Source organism: Neoarius graeffei, chromosome 5 (genome assembly GCF_027579695.1).
Source record: "Neoarius graeffei isolate fNeoGra1 chromosome 5, fNeoGra1.pri, whole genome shotgun sequence".
In the NCBI taxonomy this organism is placed as follows: Eukaryota; Metazoa; Chordata; class Actinopteri; order Siluriformes; family Ariidae; genus Neoarius; species Neoarius graeffei.
This window is the reverse complement of record NC_083573.1, coordinates 24557591-24577590: the sequence shown is the minus strand read 5'-3', so window position 1 is coordinate 24577590 and position 20000 is coordinate 24557591. Positions and strand designations below refer to the sequence as shown.

General features: G+C 40.7%; 1 protein-coding gene across 2 annotated transcripts in view; it reads right to left on the bottom strand.

The window, feature by feature from the left end:
- The window catches only part of ice1 (KIAA0947-like (H. sapiens)), a 140208-nt gene that overhangs the window by 18349 nt on the left and 101859 nt on the right, over positions 1 to 20000 (bottom strand). For both annotated transcript variants that reach the window (XM_060921430.1, XM_060921431.1), the window contains 11 exons: positions 19154 to 19236; positions 18985 to 19061; positions 16440 to 16477; positions 16252 to 16334; positions 16084 to 16120; positions 15956 to 16006; positions 13750 to 13830; positions 13262 to 13668; positions 9584 to 11662; positions 8910 to 9078; positions 8636 to 8796 (listed from right to left, as the gene is read on the bottom strand). In XM_060921430.1, coding sequence (XP_060777413.1) covers positions 8636 to 8796; positions 8910 to 9078; positions 9584 to 11662; positions 13262 to 13668; positions 13750 to 13830; positions 15956 to 16006; positions 16084 to 16120; positions 16252 to 16334; positions 16440 to 16477; positions 18985 to 19061; positions 19154 to 19236 — 3266 coding nt within the window. The remainder of the gene's footprint in view (positions 1 to 8635; positions 8797 to 8909; positions 9079 to 9583; positions 11663 to 13261; positions 13669 to 13749; positions 13831 to 15955; positions 16007 to 16083; positions 16121 to 16251; positions 16335 to 16439; positions 16478 to 18984; positions 19062 to 19153; positions 19237 to 20000) is intronic.

Here is a 20000-nt window from a genome sequence, read left to right as displayed (position 1 = left end):
AATCGGGGTTTTTTGTATGTATGTATCTGTGTGTGTGTGTGTGTATATATATATATATATATATATATATATATATATATATATATATATATATAAAATGTGTGTGCGCGTGTGTATATATATTATATATATATATATATATATATATATATATATATATATATATACACACACACACATATGTGTGTGTGTGTACTAATGCATCTCAAAAAATTAGAATATATATACACACAATATATACACACATTCATGCATGTATGTATACACACATACATACATATACACATTCATGTATGTATGTATGTATGTATACACACACACACACACACACAATATACACACTTTTTTGTGTGTACACAAACACACACACACACAAGTGCATCTCAAAAAATTAGAATACCATGAAAAAGTTCCTTTTTTTCATAATTTAATTCAAAAAGGTAAACTTTCATATATTCTATATTCATTACATGTAAAGTGAAATATTTAAAGCCTTTGTTTTAATTTTGATGATTACGGCTTATAGCTCATGAAAATCAGAAATCCAGTATCTCAAATTATTAGAATATTCCCTAAGATCAATCAAAAAAAGGATTTACAATACAGAAATGTCCATCGTCTGAAACGTATATTCATTTATACACTCAATACTTGGTTGGGGCTCCTTTACCATGAATTACTGTATCAATGCGGTGTGGCATGGAGGTGATCAGTCTGTGGCACTGCTGAGGTGTTATTGAAGCCCAGGTTGCTTTGATAGTGGCCTTCAGCGTATCTGTATTTTTGGGTTGGGTGTTTCTCATCTTCCTCTTGGCAATACCCCCATAGATTCTCTATGGGGTTCAGGTCAGGCAAGTTGGCTGGCCAATCAAGCACAGTAATATCATGGTCAGCAAACCATTTGGTAGTAGTTTTGGCACTGTGGTATCTCCTGGTAGATGGCTGTGCTGACTTTGGACTTGATAAAATACAGTGGACCAACACCAGCAGATGACATGGCACCCCAAATCATCACAGACTGTGGAAACTTCACACTGGGCTTCAAACACCTTGGATTCTGTGCCTCTCCACTCTTCCTCCAGACTCTAGAACCGTGATTTCCAAATTAAATGCAAAATGTACTTTCATCTGAAAAGAGGACTTTGGACCACTGAGCAACAGTCCATTTCTTTCTCTCCTTAGCCCAGATAAGACACTTCTGACATTGTCTCTGGCTCAGGAGTAGCTTGATATTAGGAATGCGAAAGTTGTATCCCCTTTCTTGAAGATGTCTGTTCGTGATGGGTCTTGATACACTGACACCAGCCTCAGTCCACCCCTTGTGAAGCTCTCCCAAGTTATTGAATCAACTTTTCTTGACAATCCTCTCAAGACTGCGGCCATCCCTGTTGCTTGTGCACCTTTTCCAGCCACCCTTTTCAGCAATGACCTTTTGTGGCTTACCCTCCTTGTGGAGGGCATCAGTGATCATCTTCTGGACAACAGTCAAGTCAGCAGTCTTCCCCATGATTGTGGTTGTGTGTACTGAACTAGACCAAGAGATACACTGTGTTCATACTGTTTTACTCAAACTCGAAATGAAATATTCTAATATTTTGAGATGGTTTTTTTTTGTACTGTATGCCATACTGATTAAAATTAAAATAGAAAAATGCTTGAAACATTTTAGTTTATGTGTAATGAGTCTATACAACATTTTCACTTTCTTAAATAACTGATGGAAAATATTGAACTTTTTCACAATATTCTAATTTTTTGAGATGCACTAGTATATACACACACACACACACACACACACACACACACACACACACACACACACAGGTCCTTCTCAAAAAATTAGCATATTGTGATAAAGTTCATTATTTTCTGTAATGTACTCAAACATTAGACTAATATATTTTAGATTCATTACACACAACTGAAGTAGTTCAAGCCTTTTATTGTTTTAATATTGATGATTTTGGCAAAAAAGTAAAGGAAAACCAAAAATCCCTATCTCAAAAAATTAGCATATTTCATCTGACCAATAAAAAAAGTGTTTTTAATACAAAAAAAGTCAACCTTCAAATAATTATGTTCAGTTATGCACTCAATACTTGGTCGGGAATCCTTTGGCAGAAATGACTGCTTCAATGCGACGTGGCATGGAGGCGATCAGCCTGTGGCACTGCTGAGGTGTTATGGAGGCCCAGGATGCTTCGATAGCGGCCTTAAGCTCATCCACAGTGTTGGGTCTGGTGTCTCTCAACTTCCTCTTCACAATACCCCACAGATTCTCTATGGGGTTGAGGTCAGGAGAGTTGGCAGGCCAATTGAGCACAGTAATACCATGGTCAGTAAACCATTTACCAGTGGTTTTGGCACTGTGAGCAGGTGCCAGGTCGTGCTGAAAAATGAAATCTTCATCTCCATAAAGCTTTTCAGCAGATGGAAGCATGAAGTGCTCCAAAATCTCCTGATAGCTAGCTGCATTGACCCTGCCTTTGATAAAACACAGTGGACCAACACCAGCAGCTGACATGGCACCCCAGACCATCACTGACTGTGGGTACTTGACATTGGACTTCAGGCATTTTGGCATTTCCTTCTCCCCAGTCTTCCTCCAGACTCTGGCACCTTGATTTCCGAATGACATGCAAAATTTGCTTTCATCCAAAAAAAGTACTTTGGACCACTGAGCAACAGTCCAGTGCTGCTTCTCTGTAGCCCATTTCCTGCACACGCCTGTGCACGGTGGCTCTGGATGTTTCTACTCCAGACTCAGTCCACTGCTTCCACAGGTCCCCCAAGGTCTGGAATTGGCCATTCTCCACAATCTTCCTCAGGGTCCGGTCACCTCTTCTGGTTGTGCAGCGTTTTCTGCCACACTTTTTCCTTCCCACAGACGTCCCACTGAGGTGCCTTGATACAGCACTCTGGGAACAGCCTATTCGCTCAGAGATTTCTTTCTGTGTCTTACCCTCTTGCTTGAGGGTGTCAATGATGACCTTCTGGACAGCAGTCAGGTCGGCAGTCTTACCCATGATTGCGGTTTTGAGTAATGAACCAGACTGGGAGTTTTTAAAAGCCTCAGGAATCTTTTGCAGGTGTTTAGAGTTAAGTCGTTGATTCAGATGATTAGGTTAATAGCTCGTTTAGAGTACCTTTTCATGATATGCTAATTTTTTGAGATAGGAATTTTGGGTTTTCATGAGCTGTATGCCAAAATAATCAGTATTAAAACAATAAAAGACCTGAAATATTTCAGTTGGTGTGCAATGAATCTAAAATATATGAAAGTTTAATTTTTATCATTACATTATGGAAAATAATGAACTTTATCACAATATGATAATTTTTTGAGAAGGACCTGTATATATACACACACACACGGTTCATCAAAATTATGTTAACACTAATGGATTATTTTTCTCCTGAATGTGTGGTGCACCGTGACTGCTGCTAGCATAATTGGGCCCTACTTTTTTGATACCCCAACAGTGACGGCAGACATCTACTTACATATGGTGCAGCAGTAAGCACTGATGAACTTCCACTACAAATCCAATTGGCAGGGTATTTTCTACAGGATGGCGCACAACCACATTTTGGCTGTACTGTTCATGCTCATCTCGACCACACACTTCCAGGTCGATGGACAGGTCGCGGTGGACCATTGCCATGGCCTCCACACTCCCCTGATTTGACGCCCTGTGATTTCTGGTTATGGGGTATGGTGAATAACAAGAAAGTTCACGATATCAATGACCTCAAATACGGAATGACTGTGGTATCATCTAATCCCCGCAAAATGTGTCTGGGCTTTCAATGGTACTGTTGCTTGCTGGTTTGTGTGTGTTGAACATGATGGCGAACAGGTTGAGACCGTCCTGTAAATCTTCTTGCACATATGATGTACGTTTTGTGAATAAATGGTTTCTACCATTTAAGTGGTAACATAATTTTGACTAACCCTGTGTATGTATTATACATGTGTGCGCTTGAGCTTCTTATACCTTATTTTACAGGGACACATCAGCCCTACCAACAGCAGTAATGTCTCTTAGAAGTTCTTATGTTTTTAAGAGTCAAATGCAGGCTCAATTTTGACCTTGTGGTCATTTCATTTAATTCTACTTTAATTTTTAAATTTGGGTTTTACTGGCTAAATTCAGAATTAATTTTTTTGCACTAACTAGGTTTTACTTTGGGACATATACAGTACTTTCTTTTGCAATAGAAATATATTTACGTGGAAAATAACTTTATTTTTGTAAACTAAGTGCCTCCGACTATGTTTTGTCTGTCAAAATCCTCCCCCGCCAAATACATTTCAGCAGTTTTTCCACTTTGTACACCATCCTCTTGTAGACTATAAGAAAGTGGGTCAGTTTTAGAAACACTATATGTTGGGGCAGTGGCTAGACTAGACTCAGCTTGGAGCCAGTCTAGAAGGGAGATGTAAGGGCGCCTCCTTCCCTCCACTAGCCTGGGTGGACACCTTGGGCAAGTGTTAGTACACCCGTAGCCTCCCTCGACAGGGTTACGGTTCACAGGGCCACTGGCAGCAGGGTGTCCTTGGTGCTCTGTGGCAGAGGAACCTCTATAGGTCAATGGCATATCACCAGATGGCATGTGGAGGAACAATACATGTTCAACAGATGGCATCACCAGACAAGTTAGTTGTCACTGCGGGGCAACCTCCACGTCTGCCAGGTCTGTGGCACACCTGTGCACCACCTGGTGCCTGACTTGGAGGTCCAGAGAGACAGTTCGATGGGTGCACGACACCGCCTGTCTTACTCACTGTGCAAGGCGTTATGCAAGGAGAGGAGAGAGTCCTGCGGCGACAGGATGAATGCGATGGCGGCAGGCCTGAGAAGCTGGAAGCCGCTAGCAAGATTCCTGCACGTAGGCGGCTCACATTTGAGGGTCGCAGCTCAACTGAAGATCTGGACGACATTCGGCTGAGGCAGCAGTGTGAGTGTCCAGGCTGCCCGATTTAGAGAGAGCACAGCCTGCCCTGGAAGGGGAAGCCCCTAGAAAAGGTGGGGTAGAGAATGCTCGCCCAGAACTACCTGGCTGGTTTACCACGACCAGTGGGTCTTCACTGCAGCGGTATGAAATGTAAAAAGATGAAACTGACCGTCACTACTTGGAACATCCGAACAATGCTGGACAATGACACCCGACCCGAGAGACGCACAGCCCTGGTTGCAAAGGAATTAGATCGCTATGGCATTGACATAGCTGCACTGCAAGAGACCAGACTACAAGGGCAAGGCCAACTTCAAGAAGAGAAGTACACCTTCTGGAGTGGGAGAACAGATGAGAGGAGAGAAACTGGTGTTGCATTTGCAATCTCCAACACAATCGCTAAGAAATTGCCATCATTACCAACCGGAGCATCAGAGAGAATCATGATTCTACGCATGCCAATATCCAAGAAACGTTTCCTGACCATTATCTGTGTTTATGCGCCAACCATGATGTACTCCAATGAAGATAAAGAAGCCTTCTATCAATCTTTGGCTGACGTGGTTGACCATGCGCCTAACACAGACAAGCTCCTGATACTAGGGGACTTCAATGCTAGAGTGGGAAATGACTATACTACCTATGAAGGCACTTTGGGAAAATTTGGAAAGGGAAAGAGGAACTCCAATGGTGAATTACTACTGAATTTCTGTACTCAGAGAGCTTAGTGTCACCAACACTTTCTTCTACCAGCCAGAAAAGAACTACTTCACATGGAAGCACCCACGATCCAAACACCCCCACCTGCTTGACTTCGTTATTACCCGTAAGGTCAGCATGCCAGAAGTCCTATCCACCAAAGCCATGAGAGGTGCAGAATGCTCTACTGATCACTACATGGTACGCTCACAGCTCAGAATGAAGGTTGTGCTGCCAAGGCACAAGAAACCAGCAAATGCCCCAGCTAAGAAATTGGATGTGAGCAAACTCGAGCATTGAACAGCAGGAGAATTTCGCCTCTGCCCTCACAGCTGCTTTAAATGCCAATGAAGTAAACAGTGATGATATTGAAGAGCTATGGAAACGGCTGAAGCAAACTGCTTATTCTACAGCAGAAGAAATGCTCGGCCATTTGAAAAGGAGATCGCCAGACTGGTTTCAAGAAAACAAAGAGGCTATCCAGTGTTTGCTAGCTGAAAAGCAGAGGGCTTACAACACACACCTTCAGAAGAACTCGGCATCCCCAGAGGCAGCCCTTAAAAACATCAAGGCCAAAGTGCAGAGAGAAATTAGAGTCATGAAGGACAAATGGTGGTGCAAGAAAGCAGAAGAACTGCAGGAGATGGCTGACTTGCATGGTCTGTTCTATGGATTGATGCATTTACGGACCAAAAAGCAATACAATAGCACCAGTGAGAAATGCTGATGAGACTGACTTCTTACCAACACAGAAGACATTAGATCAACATGGAAGGAGCACTTCTGTAACCTCCTCAACCAGCAAAGCTCTGCAGATCCACAAGCCTGTAACATGGTACAGCCTAGAGAAACTCAAGATGAACTCTCAGCACCCATCACTGAGCATGAGCTGGAAAAGGCATTGAAAACCACGAGATGTGGCAAAGCACCTGGACAAGATGGGATCCCAGCAGAACTCTGGAAGACAGGGGGTCACAACCTGAAAAGAGAGCTACTACACTTATACAATGCATGCTGGGCAAATGCTTGTGTGCCACAAGACTTCAAGGATGCGGTCATAGTTACCATCTACAAGAAAAAAGGCCTACGCAGCGACTGTGGAAACCACCGTGGCATCTCCTTACTGTCTATAGCTGGCAAGATCCTGGCCAAAATCATCCTAAATCGCATCAAGAAGGTCTCAGAGGAGGTACTACCAGAGAGCCAGTGTGGATTTAGAGCTGGCCAGTCAACTATAGATATGATCTTCACCCTTCGTCAGCTCCAGGAAAAAGCCATTGAACAGCAACAAGCCCTGTATGTCGTCTTTGTAGATTTCTCTAAGGCGTTTGATACCGTGGATACAGAGACGCTCTGGAAGGTCCTGGAACTGTATGGCTGTCCAGACAAGATTATGAGAATCATCAAAGACTTCCATGAAGGCATGTCAGGCAAAGTCTCCAATCGGCGGTGACATCAGCGATGCATTTACTATCAACCATGGCGTCAAGCAAGGGTGCGTGCTAGCCCCAACACTTTTTACTCTTTACTTGGCAGCAGTCCTAGAAACAGTGGGAACCAACCTCAGCAAAGGTGTCTATATACGGACAAGGTCTGATGGCAAGCTTTTTAATCTTGCTCGACTAAAGTCCTCTACCAAGACAAGAGAAATGTGTGAGAGAGAGCTACTTTATGCTGACGACTCTGTCCTGGTGTCAATCAATGCTGAAGAAATCCAAGAGATTGTGGATCGCTTTGCCACCACTTCCACTTTGTTTGGCCTGACAATCAATGTGTCCAAAACAGAACTTCTTTACCAACCTCCCATAGAACAACCATCACCATGCCCAGATGCTCTTGTGAATGGGAAGATATTAACCAAAACAGAGAATTTTGTATATCTTGTCAGTGCAGTCACCAACACTAACTCCTCAGACCTGGAAGTGGACAGACGGATTCAAGCTGCATGCAAAGCTTTTGGCTCACTATACCTATGGTCAAGACATGACATCAAAAGGACGACCAAAATAAAGGTATACAATGCAGCCATCCTGCCAGCCATTCTGTATTCCACATGATCCTCTACTGAAGGCATGTCAAGAAACTCATCAGAACACAACTGCAGCACTTGCGTCAAATCCTGGGAATACACTGGCAAGATAGAGTACCCAACGTTGAAGTGTTGAGGAGAGCCCAGACTTCTAGTGTTGAGGTACTCATTACAGCATCACAGCTTCGTTGGGCTGGGCATGTACGACGCATGCCAGACTCCAGACTCCCTAAAGCTATCTTCTATGAAGAGCTCTCCGAAGGAAGGAGGAAGCATGGAGGACAGAAGGTCCGCTTCAAGGATGTACAAGGGACATATGAAGAATGCTGATATCAACCCTGACACCTGGGAGCAAGCTGCCTCCGACAGAAGAAAGTGGAGAACATCGGTGAGGAGATCAATCAAAAGCATAGAAGAAAAGCGTCAGCAGGACTACCAAAGAGCGCATGACAGACAACACAACCCCACTGCAATGGGACACACATGCAACTTCTGTGGACGACTCTGCCGTTCACGTGCTGGCCTTGCAGCCCACTCGAGGGCTTGCAGGCCATAAAAACCTCTCAGTATAACAGTCATCATCGACCTCGATGGACTGCCGAAGAAGAAGATATGTCACCTTCTCACCACCAGTAACATGCCCAGTATACGTCTTGTCTTGTAGCTCTGAAATTCTGCGCAGTTAATTTCCAGCTCAAAAGGTCATTTTTGGGAGCAGAGAAACACAAAAATCTGAGGTTTGTTTTTTGGACTACTGCAGACCCAAAAAAGTATACCCTGATTGTTAAACACCCCTTATAAAACTGCTGTCTAAAAGCAATATCACAAGCAAGAGTGCGGTTATGCCAAATATTGGCATGGCTGCGATTTGCCACAGGACTGGCCTGTCAGTCAGAAACAAAGGAATGGAGAAGAACCTCAAGAATTATCAGTGAGATAGCTGTTTACCTCATCCCAGTGCAGATATTTGCTGAGGTAGTCTAATATCTCTCCCTCTGCTTTCAGTTTGCTCACTATGTTAATGGCTCGGCACAAAGGGCTATGGTAGGATAGAGCAGTTGGCCAGGTTGTCACCAAGAACAAAATCAGCTTTGGGGCATCAGGAAAGTCTGCAAAGTAAGAAAACAATGCCACAGAACTACAAAAACACACACAAAAAATACTAAAACATCTAAAATGCACATGCTCCTGGGTCAAATAAAATAAGTCAATGCAACCTCACCTTCTTTTAGAAGACTGTAGGCAAAGGAATGTGCTTTCTGACAGTCTCCTCTCCATCGACACAAGCCTACATAAACCCTACAGTGAGACTGCAGTAGTTCCTGTTTCATAACAGCTCTCTCTGCCTTGATCTTGGACAAAATGGCCAACATGAGCCCCTCTGCGGAAGACTAATCGAAATGGGAGAGAATTAGGAATCTGGCATCAAGAAATTAATACTGGATTGTAGACTAGGCTTGGGGGAACTACTAGGCATTTTTAAACCAAACCCGGGACTAAATTTCTTACAAAAAATGCTTTTGCACCTGAGAAACTTCAATCCACAGCTAGAAAAGGGATTCTGGAGACAAATATTGCCTTCACTTCCACATTTAACTTTTTTTTTTTCTTCAAGTACAAAAATTTTCATTACTGACTTCTTATGTTGGATCATGTGAGCAGGTTCAAGCACATCATTCAACTCAAGTGCAACTAAAAGGTGAAGTTGTTCAATATGGATCCTGCACTGAACAGTCATTTTAGCTCAGCACCAAGATCTAGGTCAAAAACACTGATCCCCATTAAAACTATTGAATTTCAATAGAATTCAACTCCTGAATTTGAATTACGCACATGCACACTAAATTTAAAAATAATAAATAAATAAAATACAAACAAACAAAAACAATAATTTACCTGGTTTAAACAAAAATCAGAAATGACGTATTTTTCTTCATCTCTTAGGACAGGAACATCTGATATTCTTCCAAGAAACACATGACTCTTGATTATGGGCAACACATCAAAATACGAATTTTGAAGTTTTGCTAATGCACTGAGGATGAGGGACTGTCTATCATTTGAATCATCCACAGTTTTGCCTTCTTTACTTGCCATTTTATTGTTGCTTGATGAACCATTTGCTGGATAGTATTTTGGTGATGCTACACCATTACTTGGGTTATCATCACTAATTTGCTGCACTGGAGGGATAAGAGTTGAAGGATCAGGTGAACAGGTATCAAGTCGAAGCCTTTTGGCACTTTTGGGTAGTAACACATTTGCACGGATTCTTTTTGCCTTCTGGTCTGTCTTTGTGAAAGCTGTGGATGAGGAGTTAATAGATTTATTCCCTGAAATTGGATTGACGGGTGGGGATGTCCCACTCTCATTTGCAGCCCTTCCAAGGTTAACATTACCCCTTAGAATGTTGAGAGTCCTTGCTTGGGCTGAAAGCTCTGGATACATGGTATCCAGCATTTGCATGGAGTTTTCCTGTGAGGCACAAGGGGATGAGGAGTTTAACGCAGACAAGGGTAGTCTTCCTGGGACAGGAAGTGCATGCTTGGGAGTTGCTGATCCAAACTGCAAAGGGGAAGACGGAACTTCATGTGATGGTGAAGGGGTGGTCATAGAAAGCGATGTCTTTACTTCTTCTTGAAGGCCAGGATCTGGAGAAGGTACTGTTGACTGCTGCTTGAAAGAAAATGACCTCTCTGTTGATGACCACATAGGCAACTGGATGCTGGGCCTATTTGGAGTAAGGGGCTTCCTAAGTTTTGGAGGAGTTGCGGTCAATGGTAAAACAACTGGAGGTAGCGGAGGACCCATCTCTATAAGAACCTTCCCAATTGATTCTGGTGATTGATTTGAGGTAAGTGCATTGCTGGAGGCAATCTGCTGATTATGTGCATCAAAAACTGGAACAGAGTTGTTGGGATAGTTCTCCAATTCATGTTTTTCCTTCTTTGTTAATTCTGTTTCTTGCTCAACATCTACCCCTGCACTGTCTTCCAGAATTATGGGTTTGACAATATTCATCGTCATGCTGCTGTCTTTTAAACATTCATGATCTTTCTTATTCTCTTGTTGAAAATGCTCTTCTTTGGTTTCACAGTGTGTTCCCTGAATTTGATCTACAGATACTTGCTTTTCATTTGATAGTGGTTTGCTTGAAGTAATACTGTTCAAATTCCCTGTTCTTGAGCAAATCCCTCTGACTTTTCTCTTCAGACCTAAGAACTCCTCGTCTGAGGACTCTCCAGAAGTAACACCATTAATCTTGGTACAGGAAGATTCATTGTCTTTTCCATCATAGCTGTTTTGATCTTCAGTTGTCCTTAAATCTGTAGTTGTGACAACAGGAGTCAAGACTTTCTGGATTTCCACTACTGTTCTTTCTGGCTCCATTTTAGAGCATGTTTGTGGAGTTGGAGAAATCTGGAAAGGCATATTTGCTTTAACTTCAGATCGTTGCAGGACAGATTTATCTTCTTTATTTGGGCACTCCTCTGGGAGTATAACCTGCTGCACAGGCTCTGAACCTTGCCTGACTCCATTATTATAATTTGCTTTAGGTACTTCATGGCCAGCATTACACTGCAGTTTACTGTTGACCTGAGTTGTACATTCTTCCCTGGTGCTCAGCTGTGATTCTGCTGTGATTATTGTGGTCTGGTTTAGGCCAACATGCACCCCATCAGATTCATTCTGCAAACTTGCTTTTGCAACTGTACAAGGTGAATCTTCAGAGATCTTGCACATCTTTTCTACTTGCATTTCTTGGCTCTCTGCTAAAATTCTATGAAGGCTTTTTTTATCAGTATCAGGAGTGAATGATGTCTCCATACTCAGTTGGTTTCCTGGAGATAAACAAACGGATGAAACTGCAACACTATCTTCTAAAGGATTTGGCTCTGCAGACTGTGATTTTTGGCCATCTTCAGCTTTTGAAATTGAACTCTCTTTCAGACTTGAGTCAACCTCCATCACAGCCTGAAACACACAGCATATAATCCAAATTCTGAAATGCAACTATGAAGGTTTACAAGTCAACAGTGCAATTATACAAGAGGGTCCAAAAGAAGTCATTTTCACCAGTCATCAAAAACTAATAAGAAAATTTTTTATACCACAGCACAGCTAAATTCTTGAATCTGATGGTCAAAGGGTGTACTTAAAAATATTTTATATAATCACACACCAACATAGCTTGAACAGTAGTAGGCTAACATGAGTGATTGGCTTACATTAAAAGGGCCAGGCTAACCCCTCCAAGAAGCCTCTGTGCCAAGTAGCAAGTCACCATTTTTGCATCCATGAATATTACACTTTAAAAAAAAATTCCAGCAACATCCTAAACCACAGATCATAAATTGTAACATGAAATTGAAGATATTTTGTCAAAGCAGTTGTTATATTTTAAATTCTTTTGACTGATTCGTTCAGTTTTCATATGGTTAATTCTGTTGTAAATGTACCAGAACCATCTTTGGCCATCTTGTGGGCAGCCACAAAGGAAAGAATACTGTACATCAGACATGTTCTATACAAAGCTTCCATGTATGACACACAGATGAAGAAGAAATATTTCAAGATGGAGCTCAGAAGGCTCACAGACAGTGAATTTGCTGTACAGAAAGCTAGCTAGGATTCACATACTTTCAAAATAAAAATCTCATCTCATCTCTAGCCGCTTTATCCTTCTACAGGGTCGCAGGCAAGCTGGAGCCTATCCCAGCTGACTACGGGCGAAAGGCAGGGTACACCCTGGACAAGTCGCCAGGTCATCACAGGGCTGACACATAGACACAGACAACCATTCACACTCACATTCACACCTACGGTCAATTTAGAGTCACCAGTTAACCTAACCTGCATGTCTTTGGACTGTGGGGGAAACCGGAGCACCCGGAGGAAACCCACGCGGACACGGGGAGAACATGCAAACTCCACACAGAAAGGCCCTCGCCGGCCCCGGGGCTCGAACCCAGGACCTTCTTGCTGTGAGGCGACAGCGCTAACCACTACACCACCGTGCCGCCCAAAATAAAAATAATTAACTTTATTCTAGGAAGGGTTAGCCAACCTCTTTAAATGTTGCATTGTAATGTGTCATGTTTCTATAACAGCTCATAACCAGGGACTTGTATGAAGGATGCTCCACATAATCTAGGACTAATAAAGAGATTATAACTAGGAAAAAAAATTTAGACAAGTTTTTTTTTTTTTTGTTCGGAAACATTTATGGAGGGAGCTGTAAATGTTCATAGAAAAGGAAAATTCTCAGGAAAGAGATGCTTATGCTTTCTGCAAGCTACAATTTTGTCAACTTCAAGAGAGAAAATGAGATGACTGACTTGTCTTTCAAACATCCTACAACATTAAATCTAACTTTAAAACATTAAAAAGTGCAATGTGTCATTTGATTAAATAAATGAAGCATTTAAACACTTCATTTTTTTGATGCAACAAATGTATATAAAGTATTTTTTTAATCAAATGACACATTGCTACTGCAAAAGTAGTCAGACTTACTACATGCTAAATGACAGATTGAAACAAATATCGGCAGCAATTTCCATAAATAATTACCAACTCATCAGGAGGCAGTGGAGATAAAGGTGCTGGCAAAGGCCAAGAGAGGCTGAGAATTTCCCATATATCAGGGGTTTTATTGCAGCTTTCTTCCTCTAATACATAATCAACAGGACCATCTTTATTAAGTGATAAATCACCAACTTCATGAGTCTTTGCAGAGCTTTCATCCAGATCCTCAGACCCCAGGCTTCTTTTCTTCTTCTTGCCCATTTTTCTTTTTTTCTGAACTTGACTTGGACTGCTTGCTTCTACTAATGAAGATTCAGATTTACTTTTTTCTGTAGACATACTGTGTCCTTTTGGAGTTGAGACAGTTGACTGAGGCATTGGATTTCTAAATGGACTGATAGGAAGTGGACAAGGAGGAGATCGTGAAGATCTGAACACTAAGTGCTGATCGTCTGTGGATGGTTATAAAAATGTTAGTTTTGAAGCAATGATTTGAACCAGCATAATAGTGAATGGTTCTTAAATGTAATTACCATACAAGTCTAAATTTTCTGGTGTTTTGGATGGAGGGTCCACACAATGCCAGACTTCCTGGAGGAGGGTCCAGACTTTAGCTGAAAATGACAAAGGGGGGAAAAATAGTCAAACTGAAAGTATGGATTAAATAATGTCCACACATTCTGCGTTATTTTTATAGTGGGGGGTTGCTGCCCCAAAAATGAGAAAATACCAATTTTCCCCCACAATACACAACAGAAAATGTTAAAATGTGCTCTCATGTTATGAACACTGTGAACTGGTCAACCAAACGCGTTCTTCCACCAGAACCATACTTCACATCCTGATGGCACAAGATGCAGTAAGGTTTCCCCGGTTCTTTTATCTTCCGTATGTGGTCATTCACTACCGACTTTAAACTCCAGCCATCGCCAATTCCATGGATTTTTGATGCCGTTTTCCTTGTCAAATGTTTTTGACATCGTCGGCCTTCCCGTCCTCCCTCTGAACGATGTCCCTCCGTGACACGGACATACCGCGAAATTCTCCTTTTCAAAACCGTTGATATCGAAAGCGTGTTTAAAGAGCACAAGATTCGTGCCATGGTTTGTAAGCATGGCGCAAATGCCGTAAACCGGTCCGTCATTGTCGCAAAAGAAACCTCCCCCCAAATTTTTATTGCAAAATTAGATGATTTACTAAAATGATATTTTTGGCGGCCAAATTCGCGGAATTCCGCGGATCCGTGGATTTTTCACAGCCCTGTGTGATGGTAATCAGACAGGTTGGTCAGTGGAGGAAATAATGGCTAAAAAGCAGAGAAAGCAGGACATACAAGGATTCCCCCCCAGATAGTAAGCAAGTAGATACCCAAATAGGTAACTTTAGCTTAGTATATAAAGCAATAAATAGCTAATTTGTCAGGTAACTTGGTACTAGGGAACAAAATTAACACCTGAATTTCACACACAGTATAAATATCATAGAACTGTGGGAAATTCACTTAAAAAACAAAAACCCACAAACATTGGGGGGGTGGGGGACAGCTCTTGCAGCCCACATTATACCTGATTATGCCTGTGAATAAATGCTATGCTTTACAAGTTAAGAAACTATAAATGATAGTATTTTCTAGAATTTAGGAAAATAAGATAATCCCAAATTGTATTTTTGAAAAAAATCTGCACTTTGGTTTGTTGTCTGTACCAATGTACCATGTGCATTTACAGTAGAAAGACTCATGGACCCTTTTCACGTGACGTCACGACAAACGCGGCCGCCATTTTGGACATGTACTACCAGTAGTTTACCACAGCCAACATTGAGGAACGGCAGCAAAGAAAGTGTTTATTTTCAGCAAGACTTCCATCATGCCACTATATTGCTGTGCACCTGGATGTAGTAACCATCAACAAACAAGGCAAGGGTTATCATTTTATCGGATCCCGGTAGATGCTGACCGATGGAGAAGATGGACAGCGGCATACCAACGCTTGTGTAGTGACCACTTTGTTGGAGGTAAGACGAATAAAATTAGCCAGAAAAGGCATTACATTGCTGTTAACATTCCATTCTAGTTTACTGTAATTATGATCTGGCAGCTATTTACACCGGATCCAGTGTAAATAGCTGCCGGAGCCAACGTCCGAGGTTCCGGAGCGCGCGCACTCCGGCAAGCTCGGACGTTGGCTCCGGCAGCTATTTACACTGGATCCGGTGTAAATAGCTGCCAGATCATAATTACAGTAAACTAGTAAATACAGTTTTCTGCATCTCGCTCCTTTTTCTTTTATGTTTGTCGCCTTCCTCGCATTCAAACCGATTCGAGCCGAAGTCCACTACATGTCCAAAATGGCGGTCGCGTTTACGAAGGTCACGTGACTGAAAAGGGTCTATAGGACATACTGTTTACACTGAGCATGAAGCTGCAGAATGAACATAGGTTTCCATTCTGCTACAATATGCTCTTTTCACCTGAAGTCAAAGCTGTGTTTTACAGGTGCAATTATTACTGATGTACTCGATCAAACTTTATGAGCTGGCTGATTTGAAGGCTTTTGTATTTACATCATTCGTTCATTGAAGGCTTTTGTATTTTGTATGATATACAATATCATTCATAATGTGATAATTTAATAATATACGAGTTGTAACAAAGACAAATTTTCATCCAATCTAGAAAAACACACGTATAGTGTACAAACACATTTGATCAAAATTGTGTGTTTTGTCTGGCAATACCTTTGTCAACTTTTGGCTCATTCTCAGTTTGTGTAGAAGAACATGTTTTCTCTGTAATGACAACAATTTATTACATAGTCACATGAATAACTTGCATGTCAAAATATAACCGAGATTTAAAATGTTACCTTTGTTAAACTCTTTTTCTAACGTTGCAAGTTTTTCCTGCAAAGGTTAAAAAATAAAATAAAATGCATTTATTACAATTGGCAGTTACGTTTCCCATGAAAATTAATCTTAACAAAAATAAATTAAAAAAAATAAGAAACCCTGAAATAATTTAAAAAAATGGGCACCTCTATTAAAGTGATGCTTTTTTCAAGGCTATTGTTTTTGCTCTTCAGTTCTCGGATTGTATGATTTTGCTTGATGTTCTTGTCTGTAAGAACATATGTTAATAACATATAAAAATGGTTCTCAACTCATGATAAATCATCCACACTTAATTGGTCTCGTCAGGGACAAACATCAAAACACCACAGACCTTCAAGTGCCAGAAGCTGATTTTCAAGGCTGCTTTTTCTAGGAAGTAAACACACAAGAAAATGTGTTTTTATATATATATATATAAAACACACACACACAGGGTTTCCCCTTAAAGCATCATAGCATAGCAGCCCCACTACACTCAATTTATTGACCGATACACTTAGTGACATGCCACTACCCACTAAACTGCCATTAAAAGTGAACAGAACAAAAAGGCCACAGCACTGTCGTTGTTTTTACGTGACATCATGGGCAACTGCAGATATCTGGATGTGGGCTTTGGATGCAATATACATTTTATTAGACCAAATGTCTAATAACTAGCAGCATATTTGTTATGTACTGACGTAGACCCGGCTAAACACCATAAAATATGCAAACTCTAGGCTCTGGCTTGTTTGTTACTGTTACAAGTCCACATTTGAGCTTACCTTTGTCACATTAAGGTATTTTTCTTTATCTGGAATTTCCCATAACATTCCAGCATGAAACCTGCCTCAAAATATTAGTAGGCATCTGTACTTTTGTCTGCCTTTAGCATCTCTGGTGTATTTAGAAATCCAAGTACCAAACAGTTCAGGATGTCATAGTGTGCCAAATCCAGTAGCTGGTTTGCTAAACACTCTTCAAGTGAAATATATACATTTGTGGGTAAATTAACAACAAGCAGCCTTGTTTTTGTCATGTAAACTCAAGCACAGCAAAATTCCTCTTCTGCATTTAACCCATCTGAAGCGGTGAATGTGCATGCTGTTGCATGCTGAGATGCTTTTCTGCTCACCACAGTTGTAAAGAGTGATGAGTTACTATATCCTTCCTAGCAGCTCAAACCAATTTGGCCATTTTCCCCGACCTCTCTTATCAACAAGGCGTTTCCACCCACAGAACTGTCACTCATTCCATGTTTTTTGTTTTTCACACCATCCTGTCTAAACTCTGGAGACTGTTGTGTGTGAAAACCCCAGAAGAGCAGCAGTTTCTGAGATACTCTAACCAGTCCACCTGGCACCAACACCCCTGCCACAGTGAAACTCGCAGAGATCATAATTTTTGCCATTTTGATGTTTGAAGTGAACATTAACTGAAACTCTTGATTTGTATCTGTGTGATTTTATGCATTGTGCTTCTGTCATAGGATTGGCTGATTAGATAACTGCATAAAACAGCAGGTGTGTGGGTGTTTCTAATAAAGTGGCCAGTGAGAGAGAGAGACAGGACAGCGTGCGTGCAAGCGTGTGTACATTTTGTATATCACACATACACGTGTGTGTAGTTCTACATAGTATTAATAATACTATTGTGAAGCATTGTATTAAACTGGTTAAGGGCAATTCCATGTAAATGTCAACCTCACCAGGCAAAAATAAAGCAACATGTAATACATCAAAACCACTCCCAGAGATATCACCTAGGCCTGTATTTTACAGATGTGAATAAGTTGAACCAATTTGTAACCAACCTAATATGTCACTGTCAGTCTTTCTTTCTTATAATGTAAAACCCAAGCTAAAATCAACTTTGATCATGTACAATTCTATATTATTGCCACAAGCCACAGAAATGTATGCTAAAATCCACAAAACAGCAAAACAATAGCCATCCTAAATATTATTTAAGAACTTTGATAGTTTTAGCTGATATTTAGAGAGTTTTTCAAAGGGTTATGGTGGTTAAATTGCTGATTTTCTAAACATATGCCATGTCTATTTCAGACGCGTCACATCCATAACGGAATTATGTCACATCCATAACGCTGATTTTTTCTTCCTAGATTCTGCTTGAAATAGAAAATATTTTAAACAAAGGCTTTTTTTTATTTTCAGCTAAGACTCCTTTATTAAATGCATGCCTGCATTTGGATATTATGTTTGCAATTTCACAGAGTTTGATGAATATGTGTAGTCACCCTGGAAATGGGGTATTTTTTCCGTCACATCCATAACGCATGTCTTTTTTGGCATTTTCTAGAGTTCTAAATGTACTATGGGAATTCTTTTTTTCCCCATGACTTCTCCAATATGAGAGGTCTTAAAAATATACAACAAACTTTAAAATACTGGAAAGGAATAAAAATTAACTAGGTCAGTTGTTGCCATTTTGAGTCCAAATGTCACATCCATAACGCTGGAATTGCTCTGAACTAAGAAGTTTCAGATTTGCAGACTTTTGTAAAATAATCTACCTTGCATAGTTGCCCAATAAGGCTAATTTTGCATGATAATCTGTCCATAGTGATGTACGCACAATTGCCCGAGATGCACAAAAAATTGACTGCGACAAATCATTGGCACTCTATCCTCTTGGAAAGCTAGCTGCAACACCGTAGGTCACATTCTTATTGAGGAGCTGCTTATTGTCCTGCTAGCCTGTGAAAACTAATATAACAATCTTTCACCATTGTTCTCCACACATTCACACCATAACATTTTCAGACATGCTTCTGAAGGTCATTAAAAAAAAAAATAAATCAGAAAAAGGTCGTCATGACAGATTTTAATGAAATGGATATATTCTGATGATTGTTTTTCCAAGATTCTTACAGAATGAGTGCCTTCGCGTTCTGCAGCTTCAGATTCTCCACCTCTTCAACTGCCTGCTGACTCAGGCTGAGAGACTCCTTCATGAACAGAATAAACCAAAATCAGATAAAATGTTCTGTAACCATTTATGTTCCAGAAATTTCAGTAAAACTACAATTAAAATCCTGACCAAAGTCTTCTGCAGGTCACTTTCTAGCATTTTCTTTTCCGATCTCAGCTTGGTATTTTCAAGATTCAGCGTATCTGCAGCATCTGAATGAAGAGAAAACAAGTGGTTTAATGAATTTCCAGTTTATATGAGCAACAGTTTTCATTCTCTGGCTAGAGTGCCCCCACCCCCAATTTATTCATTTGACACACTTTGATCCAAAATGTTGGGGAAGTACCTAAGTACCCACCAGTAGGCATCTCAATAATGTACATCACTGTATTTTAAACAGAAAAATAGTGACCATTTCCATCACAGGAAGCAGAGTTGATTTGAATTCCTAGGCTATGGTTCTAAAAATATTACTTCAGTCTTTCAGCAGCTCAGTTTGGAGTTTGTCATACGCAATCTTCACAAAATAAACACTCTTCTCCGCTATTCATAAAACACCCGAGTTGTGGTATGCAAAGGAAAACAATTTAATAGTCGAGTAATTATTTGTTGATTTAATTCACATCATCAGTGAACCAGATTAAATATGGCTTATAAATGAGAAGGGCTGATTCACGGATCACTAGTCTCAGGGAGAAACTGGCATGTGTATATAACTAATCAAAATCATCAAAGATTTTACACTTAATTGTGAGGACAACCCACACCCCCAACTCCACCAGTTTTTGACTACTTTCAGCTGAAATGTTTTAGTGACATTCCTATATACACTATTTATATCTAAATATCAACCTTTTTTTTTAGCCAAGTCAAACATACACTAATGGCTTTTATCAACATTAATAACTGCAAAATATTCTCCGCTTACCTTGACAAAAAGCAAGAGATCTTTTAAGCAAGGAAAATCAAGAGAAGA